The 15,776-nt window shown below is 38.0% G+C and overlaps 1 protein-coding gene across 2 annotated transcripts in view; it reads left to right on the top strand.

Annotated features, from left to right (window-relative positions):
- Window positions 1-15,776, top strand: part of Angpt1 (angiopoietin 1) — a 222,895-nt gene that overhangs the window by 122,986 nt on the left and 84,133 nt on the right. For both annotated transcript variants that reach the window (XM_013012411.1, XM_013012412.1), the window contains exon 2: window positions 7,321-7,476. In XM_013012411.1, the coding sequence (XP_012867865.1) occupies window positions 7,321-7,476 (156 nt within the window). The remainder of the gene's footprint in view (window positions 1-7,320; window positions 7,477-15,776) is intronic.

The raw sequence follows: 15,776 nt of genomic DNA on the forward strand, positions 1-15,776 counted from the left end.
ATTCATCACAGTTGTACTGAGACTAAAATGAAAGAAAGAAAAAGCTTACATGGAAGATAAGTCTGGAGTTTGGTTCTGGTTTTGCCACTTGGTAGGGTAACATGTGGAGAAGAATAAAATCAAAAGGTTTCTGAGACTCAAAAACTAAGGGGCCCCTGGTGGACATTGATACTAAGAAGCCAAGTTAGGGTCCAAAAAGGGAAGTCAAGATCTCTAAAGTTGATAGAGAATGAATGAGTATTGTGAAAGGGGAGCCCACAAATCAGGAGCCAGCAGAAATAAAACCCAGTAGGAGAAACTGGGGAATTAGATAAGAAATGTGAATTGGGCCAAGAATATGGGCAACCATTGTTATTGGCTTATTTAAGTCTTAGTTTTCCCATACATTGACTGACCATGACCTAGTATCTGACATTATTAGCTATTCCACTTTGCTTTGTATGCCCTCTCTGAACCTCAGTCTCTATGTCTATAAAATGAGGTTCTTAGAGTTCACAATATTTAATGTATCTTTCAGCTCTCTTATACTAATGGCTTCAGATACCAACATAATTCATGTCATAGACATCAGTATAGACACAGTTTCAAATATTAGCCAAGTAGATCTATTACATAAAAAAGACAATTCAAGTTTTCCATTTGGTAAAATGAGTAGTCTATTGAGAGATCTAATAATAGAAATTCCTGAAAATAATGTACATAGTTGGCCTCTGCCATCTCTTTTTTATAATACTGTAAACTTAGGTATTGTTGCAGTTTCAATATTGCCACTGATTTATGAAGCAAAGACATTGGACAAAAACATCAACATTTAAGATATTTCTTGCATTATTTTACCTTCTTATTGCTTTCCCATATTTACCCTTTTGCTTTATTTCATGGTTATTTTGCCATAACTGAGTAATACCATATGCACCCAGATTCAATGAGGTCCACTTAATCTGCAACATATTTCAAGCCAACAAGCCTTTGTCAATTTTTATAGGGTTTAAAACGTTGTTTTCTTAAGAATTACATGGGGAAATTACATTCTTTGTGCTTTAAGATATGCTCTGGTTTAAGGTTCCCTTGAAGTGATCTCTTGAAGTCAAATGACACAGAGGACATTTCACAAGCAAGGCATGTCATAAACTCACCCAGAGTTTGTTTCTCCAGTAAGAAAGTGTTCCCCAAACTCTGTCACACAATAAGAAATCAGGCCATTTTTCTCTCCTAGTCACTCTCTGGGCACTAGACAGAGGCAAACAATTTATGAATGAACTACAGATCGTCTATAGTCTTGACTTCTTCAAAACATTTTTCATTGTCTATTTAATACTACAACTTGTCATATCGTTGGCCAGATATATGCTTTCTCATCACCTATAACATTCCCCAGGATATTACACCCATCTATCAAGGTACAAATATTTAATTTTTTTAAAAAATCTGAAAATTGTCTGTCTTTGTGTATGTTTCCCCTCATAATTTTTGTGTTGCCTGGTCCCTAAATGAAGACTGTGTGTGACCAGTGTTTGCCTGGTAGCTTTATGCTGCTGTTTGATTGGTAGTTTTCCTTCAGAATAGAGCATAGCAAATTGGGAAATCTGACCTCTTTCAAAGCAATGTACCAGCTTGGCTACTAAAGCACAGCCTGATCTTAGACTACTTACTGACCTTCGCTAAGCTTCTGTTTCCATATTAGTGAAATGAGAAAAACAATGTGTAGGGTGCTTAGATTATAGTAAAATTTCAAAAAAAAGAAAAAGAAACCCCAAACCTACATATTTACTGAACCTGGTATGTAGCAAGCCTTAGTGGAAGCTGACTGTGTTGTTGCTATTCTAGTTTATATTTCCTAGTAGTTCACCAAAAAATACAACGGGTAGAACAAAGCAAACAAATGCTACAAAGATTGTATTAAGATGACTGGCAACATAATGCCTACACACACCTGATCCTAGGGTCTCTCATCTTAACCTAGAGCACAGAGGTCTCCAATATATATGACGCAATCACCTTCTATTACTGCTTCCTTTTTGAAAAGGAATAAAGAAATGAAGAGTTATGAGTTGATTACAAATAAAAACCAATCAGTTATGGAATCAATCACTCCAATAAAAAAGCAGTAATCACAAAATGGAGGCTGATGGACCATCAGAGCTGAGTCCTGTCTCTGATTTCTATCAAGTCACCTAAGGACTCCATTTCTTAACCTGACATATAGAGCTGATGCTCCTTGTGTGGGGTGGGTAGAAGGATGAAATCAGATAAAATATATGAAAACACTCCACAAATACAAAATAATTTCACCAAGCTAATACAATTTCATTGCTTAAAAAAGTCATCATTTATTTCAGGTGGTTTATGGTTTGGGGTTTGTTTGGTTTTGTGGTTCTGTAGATCAAGCCCAGGGCTTTGTGCATATTAGGCAGGTGCTCTACCACTGAACTACATCCCCAGCCTTAACAATCATCATTTACTGCAAAGTTCTGGTAGTTGATGCCTATATACTGTAGGTATTCAAGAGATTGCAATCTGAGGATACAAGTTCAATGCCAGCCTGAGCAAAATGAACCCCAAGACAGGAACACAAGTATTTTCTTGTTTTGTTTTTGTTTTTCTTGTTTGCTATTGTTTTTAACATACTTATAATGTATTATGTGATTTTTTTTGTCTCTGATACGTTCCTCCCCCGCAGTATAACCGCTGTTTTCACTGTATTTGATTCCGGTGCCCTGTATCTTGTATATACACTTTTCTAATTTTGGAAGGAGAAGGGAAAAACAAAAAGCTTAAATAGGGATACAGGTTGACCCATTGCAACAATGAGATGTACAAGACATTATGTTGAAAACAAACTTTACAACTTCAGTGCAGGGCGGGGGGAGGTAGTAGTTCAGGAGGTGGGAAGGAAGGAATGGTAGGGAAAAAAACAAAGGAGGAGGCAACAATGCTCAATAGGAAATGTACTCATTACCTTACTCACGTAATTGTAACCCCTCTGTACAGTATTTTTACAATAAAAAAGTCTTGAAAAAAAGTGTGAGACTCTTACATCCAAAAAGCAGGAATAGAAATGTGACTCAATTGGTAGAGCGTCAGCCTGGAGTGGAAAAACTAAAGGGTAGCACCCAGGTCTGGAGTTCAAGCCCCAGTATCAGCACAAATATAAAAATATTATCAATTATTAATTTTTCTAATTTCAAGCAATCCTGTATCCTCTTCCTAGTCTTTTGGCTAAGCCCTGGAGTCAGACAAAGAGTATAGTCAAAAAATTTCATTATTGAGGTTCCAAATCTTCCATTTACAACTCATTGGCTCTTGTGGTCAGCAACTTCTCATTTTAAAAGTTACCTTGAACTAGCCATCATTTTCTGTAAACCTACTTAGAATCAGTAGGGAAACAAAAAGACAATGTTTTGTAACAAACGTTTGTAAACCTGGATGATCAGGTGGGTCAAGATGGATTTCACAATTATATATCTACTCAGGAATGTTCAGAGATAAGATGAAAGCAGCCCTTCATATTAATCACACGTTGTATATTTGACTTTCTGCCTGCCAGCTCAGCCTTTAAATCACTGACATCTGTCTCCTGCTACTTAAAAGTACCATTACCTTTTGCATTAAAAGGCAGTTACAACTAGACAAAGCTCCCCCATTTGATTAAAAACTAATTAACTAGACACAGTCATGCTACTCATCATGGCAGCTTACATAAGAACCTTAGTGTAGGTTGGAGAGCTACTTTATGTTGGCAGCAAGGTCAATACATCTGTGAGCCTCTGTGATGAATGGCCATGATGAATGTTGACATGAAACAGTGACTTGGCTTTGCTGAGGTTAACTTCTACAGTTGAAAAGATAATACAGAACAATAATACAAAACAGTCAACATCTGCAAGGTAAGTAAGCTAAGAATCTAAAGCAAAGCAGCTGAGCCTTGAGAAAGCCCCGCGATCACATGGCTATCCTCACCAGAGAGGCCTGGGATATACCCAGAACAAGGCAAACTCTGGGAACTGAGCTCTACTGATGAACTGCATAAGCTATTGAAGTAAAATTATCAATGATCAATTTTCATGTATAATGATCAGATCATGGACTGTAGTTTATTGATAAGTGACTTCTCTTCCAGATGTAAAAATCTTCAGAGCAAGTCAAATCATTATTCAAATATCTTGGTAAGCAGGAAATTTAACCTGTCAGTGTAAGTTTGATAGGCTAAGTAAATGCCACTCAAAGAAAACATTGCCATTTGTGAACAAAGATAAAAAATGGGCATAACATTGGACATTAGAATATAGCTGTCTTTATTGAGAAAGTCTTGTCCATATGTATAGTTTGCAGAACAAAATAATGTAATTCATGACACAGATAACTTAAGGTTCTGGCACAAGCTCTACACTGCACAGCTGTTTATAAATAGTTTTTACACCGACAGCTCTAGGGACCACACTTTAAGAAGTACTGGGTCTTGGCCTGAATCAGAATTAAATTGGCAACATTTTAAAATATATGATTTCCTATTATAAGACATTGAAATTTTCTGGAATGCAAATCCTCCATCTGTGTTTTGAAATTCTCCCCAGGTCATTTTGTTTGTTTGTTTGTTTGTTGTAGCAATAACGGGCCTTGAATGCAGCACCAGTCCTGGTGATGTCCTTTGGCTTATTATTTTTTTGAGAGGTCAAATTTTGGAGTCTTTATTGAAGTCTGTAGGTGGCCAATTGTCAGAAAGACCTGCAGCCCCAAGCAGAGCGTGCACCAAGCTTTTAAACTCAAGGCTGGCACTCTACCACTTGAGCCATAGACCTACCTCTGGCTTTTGGCTGGTTACTTGGAGACAAGAATTTCACAGACTTTCCTGCCAGGCAGACTTTGAGATGTGTTTCTTAGATTTCAGTCCCATTAATAGCTAGGATCCTCATATCTCAGCCTCCTAAGAAATGAGACATGAGACATCAATGCCTGCTTTCCATGTGATTTTGATGAACATTCAAACATTAGGAGCTGCTCAAAACAAATATGCAGGACAACTAGGTAGTACTAAGCTGACTAGACTAAAGGCTAAGAATTCGATTTTGGTGTGGGAGTTATTGTGAAACTCAGTTAGAGGTTTCTGAGCCTCCAACTGCAGAGTACCACATGTAAAGCCGCTTTAACATGTGATGTTGTAAAAAGAAAGTATTTAGCTCAATACCTGTTGCATAGCAAGCAGCTGATAAATGTCTGCTATATATGGCAGGCAGATATTTGGAATGGAACACTATCTCTCATTTTCTAAGGCCTATCTATTCATAAATAGCTTCCCCAAACAAGCAAGGAATGTACTGCTAATATTTGCTTGCCTGAGGCTTCTTTTGTCAAACATTTATCAAATCTGATAACTCAAAGGCTTTGTTGCAAGTGTTAATAAAATATAAATAAATGTGATTGAAGGGAAAAGGAAGAAAAACTTGGTGGTTAAGGACAGATCATATAATTTATCATGTAATTTACAATTGAATGTCCAATCGTTGATCTGACTAAAACCATACATGCTTCATGGTGTTCAAAATTGATCATTTTCCTCTATATTGCTTGGCTCCATTTATTCTGAAAAGAAAACAAAATTTCCCCAAGTTAAGGGTAGCATTAGGAAAAAGAGATTATATATGGAGTTCAAAATGACATTTCGTTGCTACTTTGACCTAGCTTCTTATTTTCTACCCTTCCCGTGATATTAGGTTAGCTGAATTCAACTTTAACATAAATATAAGACATAAAGGACTTATATTTTCTTAATACAATTCCCAATATTTCTTCTTATCTATTTTGTATTTGTTTTATAATGGGCTTTTACAGATTAAATTCCTCTCCTTCCCTAGTTTTCTTCTAATTTGTGACTCAGAGTGGAAAAGGGGTTTGTCTTATAGTGACCAAGAACAAATTCAAATTTATTCACAACAGTAGAAGTGTGTGTGTGTGTACATATATATATATATATATATATATACATATATATATATGTATATATATATATTTGAATCTATGCTTTCAGTTCTATAATTTTGGCAGATTCCTGTTTGATAAGTAGAACTAAGCCAAGGATGATGTTAGAAACTGAGCTGCCAAAGTTTCACAAAGGGGACCATACATTTAAACTCTATTTATTACCTGACAATAGTGATATTGTGGATGATAAAAATCATAGATGCATTATGGTTCACTCAATCAGTAAAAATCACGTAGCTATTAATGACTTGGAACTCAGCTTACTAAGCACGACTTGGCAAAGCAATCAAGTGGTTAAAAGTGTTGGTATGAAAGTTGAGGACTTGAGCTGCTCAAGTCCAAGTCTGGCTGTTTCTGTGGTGTGTGGCCTTGGATCTAACTTCTCTGGGATGTGATTTCCTCATATATGTAATTGAGTAATAAAACGTAGTCAGCAAGCAGTGGGGGAGAATTGAGTGAGCTGACAGGGGCAGGGGGAGGGTTGAGGCTGCATTTATCAAGCAATGCATAGGCACAACCTTATTCTCCCAGGTGCCTGACAAGCTCAATCAGTTAATAATTCTTCTTGGCCCTTCTGGTACTATTCATTTTCTATCACCATAGTTTTCTCTTAAGATGGCATCATAAAGGAATCAGTGTAACTCAAGGCAAGATGGGGAAGCTGTGCTTTGTGAACTGTATTTTCAAGGCTCATTTTTGAGCTTTCAAAAGAACAAGCTCTCAGGTTTGGCAGTTTGCCTCATACATACATCACTGCCTATATTTTAATATTCCTTAAAAACTTTTATTTGGGGAATCTATCCCATCCATTCCTCCATGGTAGAATGACCTTTTATTTATCACAATAAGAATGAAGTCGGTACATTGAATTTTTCTGAGATGTGTGTGGTCAGCATGGTATAACACAAAGTCCAAAGCACTAAGATGCAGATTAAATTCATTTGCTATCTCGGCTTCATTCTTACTGGGTAACCCCAGACAAATCAGTTGCCCTCTCTGCTTTTATTTATCAGTCATAAGTGAACACAAACAATGAGATGGTGCCTAACTCACATCTTTTCCGAGAAGATTAAATGCGATAATGTTGACGATAAAAAAGCAAGCTCAACTTTTCATGATGACCAGGACTATGTGATCTATTTATCCATACATTAGGAGTTGGTTAGCAACTGGACTCCTGTGTGCTCTGGTCCCATTTCCCCAGCTCCCAGAGATCATAGTGGATCCCTGCCAGATGACCAGTTTGCCAGCTGTGTCTTGTTTGGTCATTGTAAATATTACATGGCCCGAGTGGGAGGCTTTGCTTATAATATCGTGTGCTTTGTCCTTTATCTGTTGCAGCTTGAGAATTACATTGTGGAAAATATGAAGTCGGAGATGGTCCAGATACAGCAGACGGCAGTGCAGAATCACACAGCCACCATGTTGGAGATAGGAACCAGCCTCCTATCTCAGACAGCAGAACAGACCCGAAAACTGACAGATGTTGAGACCCAGGTATGCCCCTGTGGCCAGAATCCATGTGCTCAGCAAGAGAATTTTCCCCCACTTAAAAAAAATCTTTGACTTCCTCCATAAACACAGAACACATGTCACCATGGGGATGGGGGAAATATATACATTTTTGTTGATTGGTAATAGCAACAATGACTGGCTGACATGCTATGCATGGTTCTTTTGACTTAATGAGGCTTGATATATTTAGCTTTGTGTGTGTTTGCAAAAAAACAAAAAACAAAAAAAACAGGGCTGGTAAAGGACCCAGTCAGCACTGAAGTTTAAAATAAACACTGCAGTAGCCCACTGTGATGTGAGATTTGTCAAACAAAACTACCACTAGGTGTTTAGATATCTATTTGTGACCTGTCTTGTTTTTGTTCTGGTAATGCTGGAGTTTCTATGCTCAGTGGATGTAAAGAAAAACCTCAAGGCCAGGTGCTGGTAGCTCACACCTGTAATCCTAGCTATTCAGGAGGCTGAGATCTGAGGTACACAGTTTGACGTTGGTCTTAGCAAGAAAGTCCATGAGATCCTTATCCCCAATTACCCACCCAGAAGCTAGAAGTGGAAGGGCACCGAAAGGGATAGAGCACTAGCTTTGAGCATAAAAGCTCAGGGACAGTGCCCAGCCCCGTAATTCAAGCCCCAGCACATCTCTCTCCCTCTCTGTCTCTCTCTTTCTTTCTCACACACAATCTCTTACTCTCTTGCTCTCTGGTTCTCTTGCTCTCTTGCTAGCTCTATCTCTCTCACAAACAACATATACTCTTACTCTCTCTCTAATGTTCACACACACATACACACACATGAGAGGAAAAAAAAACCTCAGGTAACTGAGTAATATAGAATATTGTTTGAATATAGATTAATTAAAAACTAGAATGGTCTAATGATTACTACCATAAACTCACATTATATTTGGCTACAAATAGCATATGTCATTTTTTGATGATTAGAAAATGACCTCTTAGCATCCTTCATAATAGAATGATTGGTTTTTAAAATTACCATTCTAAAACTAACGAGATGATTTCATCCAAAGTAGCTTATGTCTATCAAAATATATAAGTGAATTTTATATATTTTATATAAAGAGTGTAACCTTATTTCTATTTGACTTAATATGTACTAGTGGTATTATAGCCTATGATACCACTAGTACATATTACATAGGCTATATGCTGATTTTTTTAAAAAAAAGAAACTATGATAACTGATATGTATAGAGCCTTTTATATAACAAACACTACTTCCCTCTGTACAAAGAATATTTAGAAAAACCATCAAAGGGGGTTTGAGGGAAGTTCCCTGATTGGTGAAATTAATGAATAGAATTCAAACTCTGAATATCTGCTTTCTTCTCTTTCCCATTCCCTTGATTAGTAATTTCTAATTACCAATTAACTTAGAACTTCAATGTGGATGGCATTGGAGAAGTAAATCACAAAGGCTTTGGAAAATACTTTTTACTGCACATATGAATCAGATAAACATGGTGTGTAGAAAAAGAGGAGCTACATACATTATTATAACTAAAAACTACAAGGTCAATTTAATCATTTGTTATCACACTAAGCAAGTTTGTGATCTATTCAATATTAGCTTATTATAGGATAAATAATGTTTTTGTTCTTTTCTCTTTTATTAGCACAGAACACTCACTGTTTCAAAACATTCGCATATTCTGGATAAAATAAAATATTTTATACACACACACACACACACACACACACACACACATATATATATATATATATACATATATATACCTTGATTGCACATTTACAATTTTTTTTGTTAGTCATGGGGCCTGAGCTCTGGGCCTGGGCACTGTCCCTCAGCTTTTCAGTTCAAGGCTAGTGTTCAACGACTAAGCCACAGGATCACTTCCAGCTTTTTCTGTGTATGTGGTGCTGAGGAATCCAACCCAGGGCCTCATGCATGCTAGGCAAGCATTCTACCACTGAGCCACCTTCCTAGCCCACACATATACATTTTTCATACATGTAAAATATATATGGAGGGTTTATTTCTTTTACCATATCTCCAAAACCTTTTGTTTTTATTCTCCCTCAACTAGGAGTTGGAATTGTGTGGGTAGGGGGAGGATAATTCCTATTGGTGGCTTTTTTAAACTCCAAATTGTAAAGATGATGTTATGTATAGTCATAAGATATGGATGGTATGGAAAATTGTACCAGACATTCAAGACTATGTACAAAAGCTAAAATTTTAATTAAAGGCCAGTTAAAGTTTATCAGATATAACAAAATCAGTTTTAAGGTATGTCAAACCTGGAAAAGCAAGAAGGATTGGGATTGGGGGGGAGGGGGGAGGCTGGGAAGGGATGTGAAGGGTAAACAAAAGGAGGAGGCTGCAATGCTTGGTAAGAAATGTACGCATTACCCTGCCCATGTAATTGTAACCCCTCTGTACAGTATCTTCACAAATAAAATAAAAAAAAGAAATACAAACCTATTAGAACTAATAATGTGAACTAAGTATAGAAAAGGAAGAGAAAGATCAAACTCTATTCTACCTTAAAAAATGTTCTTTGGGTTGGGTGCTATATCTCATGTTTGAAATCACAATTAACTTGGGAGGCAGAAATACAAGGGTTAAGGTTCAAGGACAGCCAGGGCAAAAAAGTTAATAAGATCACATCTTATGTGTGGTGGACACATCTCCTAGCTACATGGGAGGTCATAGGTAGAGATTGTTGGTTTGAGGCCAGTCCAAAGCAAGAACATGATCTCATACCTGAAAAAGTCACTAAAGGTGAAATACAATCTGAGATCATGGACAAGTAGTAGAGGATTTGCCTGTTAAGCAAAGCTTTGAATTTAGTGTTCCTTTCATTTTCATTTTAGTATCATCTGATATTTTATGCTGTTTTTAGCTCCAATGCTCCGAATATTTTTCATTTCAGTGGATATGCAGTGGGTAGATACTTAAATTATTGCAGCAGAACCAATTATCCAATACAACCACACAAATGCACACAAAAGTCCTGATGCAAGCCAACATTTACTACATGAATCTTCAATTATTCCTTAGCCAAATGCACTCTTCATTTACAGCCAGTATTTTTAAACTGACAGATCATTTTTTTTGCTATCTTATCATTTTGCTTCTATAACTTCTTAATAACTGACTTTAGTTCTTCAATTATTTCAGGGGCTTGAATCCATAACAAGGGCTTTGAAAAACATTAGCATGCTTGGCTCTCACATGATGATGCTATAAAGATAAGTCACATTGCTTTCTAGTCCTCTGCTGACCTTTCAGAATTGCACTTCAACAAAAGGTCTGAGAGCTGTGGTTTTGGTATAATGCATTTTAAGGCTTCTGTGCTTGGTGAGCCTCCTGATCAGCAACAAGATGGATAATAAACACATCAGCATAACTGGTGGCAAGAATCAGCAACCCACACCAAGTCCTTTCCTTCCTCCATAGTCTTGTTAGTGCTGCTCTCATTCTATTTTCAGTTTGTACCCAGATTACTTCTCCTTCAACTTCCTCTTTCCCAGTGTGCAACAGGTGGCCAGCTAGTTTCAGCAATGATCGATGTTCCTTGGTTTGGGGCTAACCATCAGACAAACAAGCTCTTTTAAAATCCACCTTTAATAATCTGTACGTGGCTTGCTCTCATCAATCATAAGTATATTATGTATTTAAAAGTATAGCAAATCATTTGGGGTCAGCAAGTTCCATGTCATGCTTAAAGACAAAGCAACTGAAACTAAGAAAGGTGACATAACTTAGCCACAATGAAAGAATCAGTGTGTGTGAGAATGAGGATTGAGTCAGTCTATCCCACAGAAAAGTCTCCATGCTTAGAAGCTCTCTGTCAAGGCTGTCTCTGTCCTGTGGTGTCTTTATTTTAATAAGGCCACAGGATAGTATAAATGGGTCCAAGCAGAGAGTAAGATGGAAGTCGGAGGAAGCAAAAGCAAGGCAGTGCTAATGTCTTCCAAAAATGGTAAAGATGTCGCTGCTGTCCTAAGGACAGTGATTATTCCGCCCACTCTTCGCCATATGCTGGTGATGGTAGCCGCAGGGACGGCCTCGCCACTCTCTAGCTGTGTCAACCCGAGGACTTCCTCAGACATGGTGCCCACGTTTCCTCCACTCTCCAATAACTTTCAACCCTGGGGTGTGAAAAATGGAAGCTAATCAAATTCAAAGAGATATATGCTGCAAGATATTTTAATAGGGTAGTCTCTAGCTTACAATAACAAATAAAGCAGCCCGTACATTCAGGGAGGCATGAACATAAGCACCCCCTTAATATTAATATGGCAACGTGTCTCTACATCATTTCTCTTTTAACTTTGGGTCAAATTAGTTAGCTATAGAGTTTTCCCTCACAGCCATAAAAATGCATGTTTTTAGTCTCCTGCTCAGGGGAGTGTAATTGACCAGTGAGCCCAGCTGCTGTGCTTTGAAATCCATCATGTGTTGGTACAGAGACCACAATTCCCGATGGCCACTTCCAAGCAATGAGTCACTGTGGCAGGATCCTGCGTTCTGCTCCCAAGAGCTGAAGCACTGCACGGACACAGGACTTTGGCTAAGGGCTCCCCAGTGCCTTGGTGAACTTTCTCACAGCTGCCCCTAGGTCTGCTATTTCCCCTCAACCCATTCTTCCCTCTCTTCTTCACATGTATTTCTCCTCGTGTATTTCTTCCATGGTAGAGGTAGTACTTAGACTACAGAGGCAAAAATTATGTGTTGAGAGTAAGTGACCCAACACAGCTCCACTCAAAATGGTCAGAGTGGAAAGCAAGCAGTGACCGGTCAGTTTCCAGAGTAAAAGCACTGGCTGCCTTTTCTATCATGACTAACATTAACAATGATTCTCTTAAAATTATCTAATCACCACATTCATTTTCTCAACAATTTCACCAAAGGTGTTATTAATATTTTGGTTTTCAGGGTTTAATACTCCTATTTAATCTGGAAGTGGTCTTCCAATATTTTCCCCACTTCAGTCTGGCAGATTTTTTTTTTTGGTTGGTCGTGGGGCCTGAACTCTGGGTCTGGGCGCTGTCCCTCAGCTCTTCAGCTCAAGGCTAGCGCTCAACCACTTGAGCCACAGTGCCACTTTTGGCTTTTTTTCTTTTTTGCTTATGTGGTGCTGAGGAATCAAACCCAGGGCCTCATGCATGCAAGGCAAGCACTCTACCACTGAACCACCTTCCCAGACCTGGTAGGCTGGCTTTGAAATGCAATACTCAGATCTCAGCTCCCTGAGCAGCTAGAATTATAAACATGAGCCACGAGTATCTGGCTATTATTCTTTTTTAATTATTTAATTAAAATTAAAATTTGTAAGTAGTTATACAAAGGAATGGCCATTTAACAAATCAAGTTATAAGTACAATGTATCTTGATCAAGATCACCCCTTTGCTCATTCTACCCAACCCATTCCCTCCCCTTAATTTTCATGGTGCTTGCATTTTTTCTCAATCGTCAATCAACTTTACTGTTCTTTTAGTATAAATATTAAAAATCAAAGCTACTTTAAAAAGTGTTAAAGAAGTCTGTCTGAAGTTTCCTTGTTTGCTTTCTCATGGGAACAAATCTTTTCCATTTTTTTTAAGATTTTAAAGTCTATAAATTCTCCCTTTCATATCTATGTCCTCCTTACTCTGATGTACTCTGGAAAATTTAAGCTTTGACACTGTTCCTTGGAGGCTTGTTTTCTATATTCTTTGCTCTTTGTTTTTTTTTTTTTCTTCCTTAATTTTATTTTTCCTAGAGATGTGCTTTTGGGATGTGTTTAGGCTATGAAGGAAATGCCTTTTGTCATTTTAATGGAATTCTTTGCAAAGCAGCAAATTCATAGATACACAATAAGGAAGTGGTCAATTTATCATAGTTTGCTATCCAGTTCTTTGGGTTGCCTACTTTTGAACTTTAGGACTGTTTGAATACATCAGCAGAGAGAGTTGAAATAAAGCAGCAATCAGGTCAAGGTGATTGGGAAAGAGGAGAATTGATTGACGTTCATGCTCAGCACTGGCCTGGTGTAACCAGCAGTTAGCCTGGACTTCTGAGATTAATCTTCCTCCTTCTCTTATGTTTGAGCATGATTTTAGATTTGGACTAGTATAGTTGAAATGCAGATTGGTATTCATATAAGCCTGATATTCCCTCCTCTGATGATTATCTACATTAAAAAAGCAAGCCACTATCTATTGTCAGGATGTCATCTAATACATAGTTGAGAATCTCAGTGTTCAGAACCCTATGCTCAGGTCTGGGGGTACAGGAGGCTCCATCCAGACTGAAACCCTAATACAGAAGAAACATAGCATGTGAGTGAATGAGCAAGATTATCATTAGCAGTGATGTTTCCATAAGGAAAAAATATAGTGCAATACTTCACCCCCCAACAGGATTTGATCAGCAATGAGAAGGAATAAGAGTTCCAGACAAGTGAAAGAGCAAGTAAAAGGTAGTGGGATGGGAATGGTTTTGCCATAGTGAGGTGGCAGAAAGAAGGCTATGGAGTTGCAGCATAATAAACAAGGAGTAACAGGAAGTGAGATCCAAGAAACAGAGTCCTGTCACGTAAGGCCTTGGAGGTCAGGCTGAGGGTTTTGGAATTTCAACTAATTGCACAAGAATCCATTAGCATATTTCACATAGGAAATGACAAGATCCTATCTGTGTTTAAAAAGATCTCCCTGGTTACTCTGGTAAATGGACTGAAAGTAGTCTAATGAGAATTGGAAAGATCGATTAGTAGCTGTAATAGTCTCCAGAGTTAGATGTAGGCAAAAACTACACTGTTAATTTGAAATGGTTCTGTTCCATTCTATGTGAACCTGAAGCATACTCACTATTCCTTGTATAAAAAATATAGTGGTGTTGGCAGATGCCACCAGGTATGAGTGAGTTCAGTGAATCAAGTATCATGTGTTACCTTTGGTTCAGTGGGATACTGTACCCATACTAAAAATCATGGAATGCACTCTAGGCTAAACAATCTCCTAAGTGTCACCAAACAGTATATGCTTGTCACTCTTTACTCATTATTAATAACTTTATAAGCTGTCATTTATAACTTTACAATTTATAAATTGTCATTCAGTTAAAGCAAAGGGAAAGAAAGTTTGTCTGGATAAAAACATGTTGAAAGTTTGAATTACGGTAAGGCAAATGAGATCATGGGAGACTGAATCAAATATGCCTGGGATCAGTACCTGTCTTTATATTGAAATAATATTCTGTTCAATATGCATTTTGCATTAATTTTAATTGCTAATTGATACATTAAGAGATTATTTATTTAGATGATCCAGGTTTGTGAGCATTTTTTAAAGTTCACAACAAAGACTATTGCCTTTCTTCCCTCAGCCTGTGACTGCCCTATCCCCCAAAATTGCATTCAACTTCATTGCAATTTCTATTAACTCAAACCCAGCCCTAAGTATATCAGTATAGCTGGAAAAGGTGTTCTGTGTGCATGTGATATAATCCCAGATTTCAACCTGCTACTAGACAAGAGAAAAGCTCTAAAATACATCTTTTTTTTCTTTCTTTTTTTTTTTTTGGCCGGTCATGGGGCCTGCATTCTGGGCCTGGGTGCTGTCCCTCAGCTCTTCAGCTCAAGGCTAGTGCTCTACCAATTGAACCACAGAGCCACTTCCGGCTTTTTCTGCTTATGTGGTGCTGAGGAATCAAACCCAGGGCCTCATGCATGCAAGGCAAGCACTCACTGAGCCACTTTCCCAGAGTGTAAATATATCATTTTTAAAGGACAACCCTATGTAAAACATTCCCAGACCCTCTGTAATAAGTGAGGCTAAGTAAGGTGTAATGTAAAGAGTATTAAACCTTAATTATCTGTCTCTGTCGCTCTCTGTCTCTGTCTCTGACTTTCTCTCTCTCTCTCCCTCCCTCTCTCTCTCTCTCTCTCCCTCTCTCCCTCTCTGTTGCTCAGGAACAGGGCACTGACTCAATATGAAGACAGCTGCTAGGACTTCAGCCCGTTGACTTTGCCAGAATGTCAGGTTTGGCTAATGGTTCATGGCCTCTGTCCACAGACTTCAATGGCTGAGCTCTCTCTCTTAGTTTTCTGAGTAGAACAATATAATCAAGTCAAACTACCTTGTTAGAAAGGCATTTGGAGTCTTGTATTACTTGGGCATATCTCTGAATTTCATTTTCCTCATTTGTAAAGTTGTGATTACAATTCCTTCTTCACTCTTTTTTTTTTTTTTTGTCGGTCGTGGGGCTTGAACTCTGGGCCTGGGCACTGTCCCTCAGCTCTTCAGCTCAAGGC

The sequence above is a fragment of the Dipodomys ordii genome, unplaced genomic scaffold (assembly GCF_000151885.1).
Source record: "Dipodomys ordii isolate 6190 unplaced genomic scaffold, Dord_2.0 Scaffold17, whole genome shotgun sequence".
Classification (NCBI taxonomy): Eukaryota; Metazoa; Chordata; class Mammalia; order Rodentia; family Heteromyidae; genus Dipodomys; species Dipodomys ordii.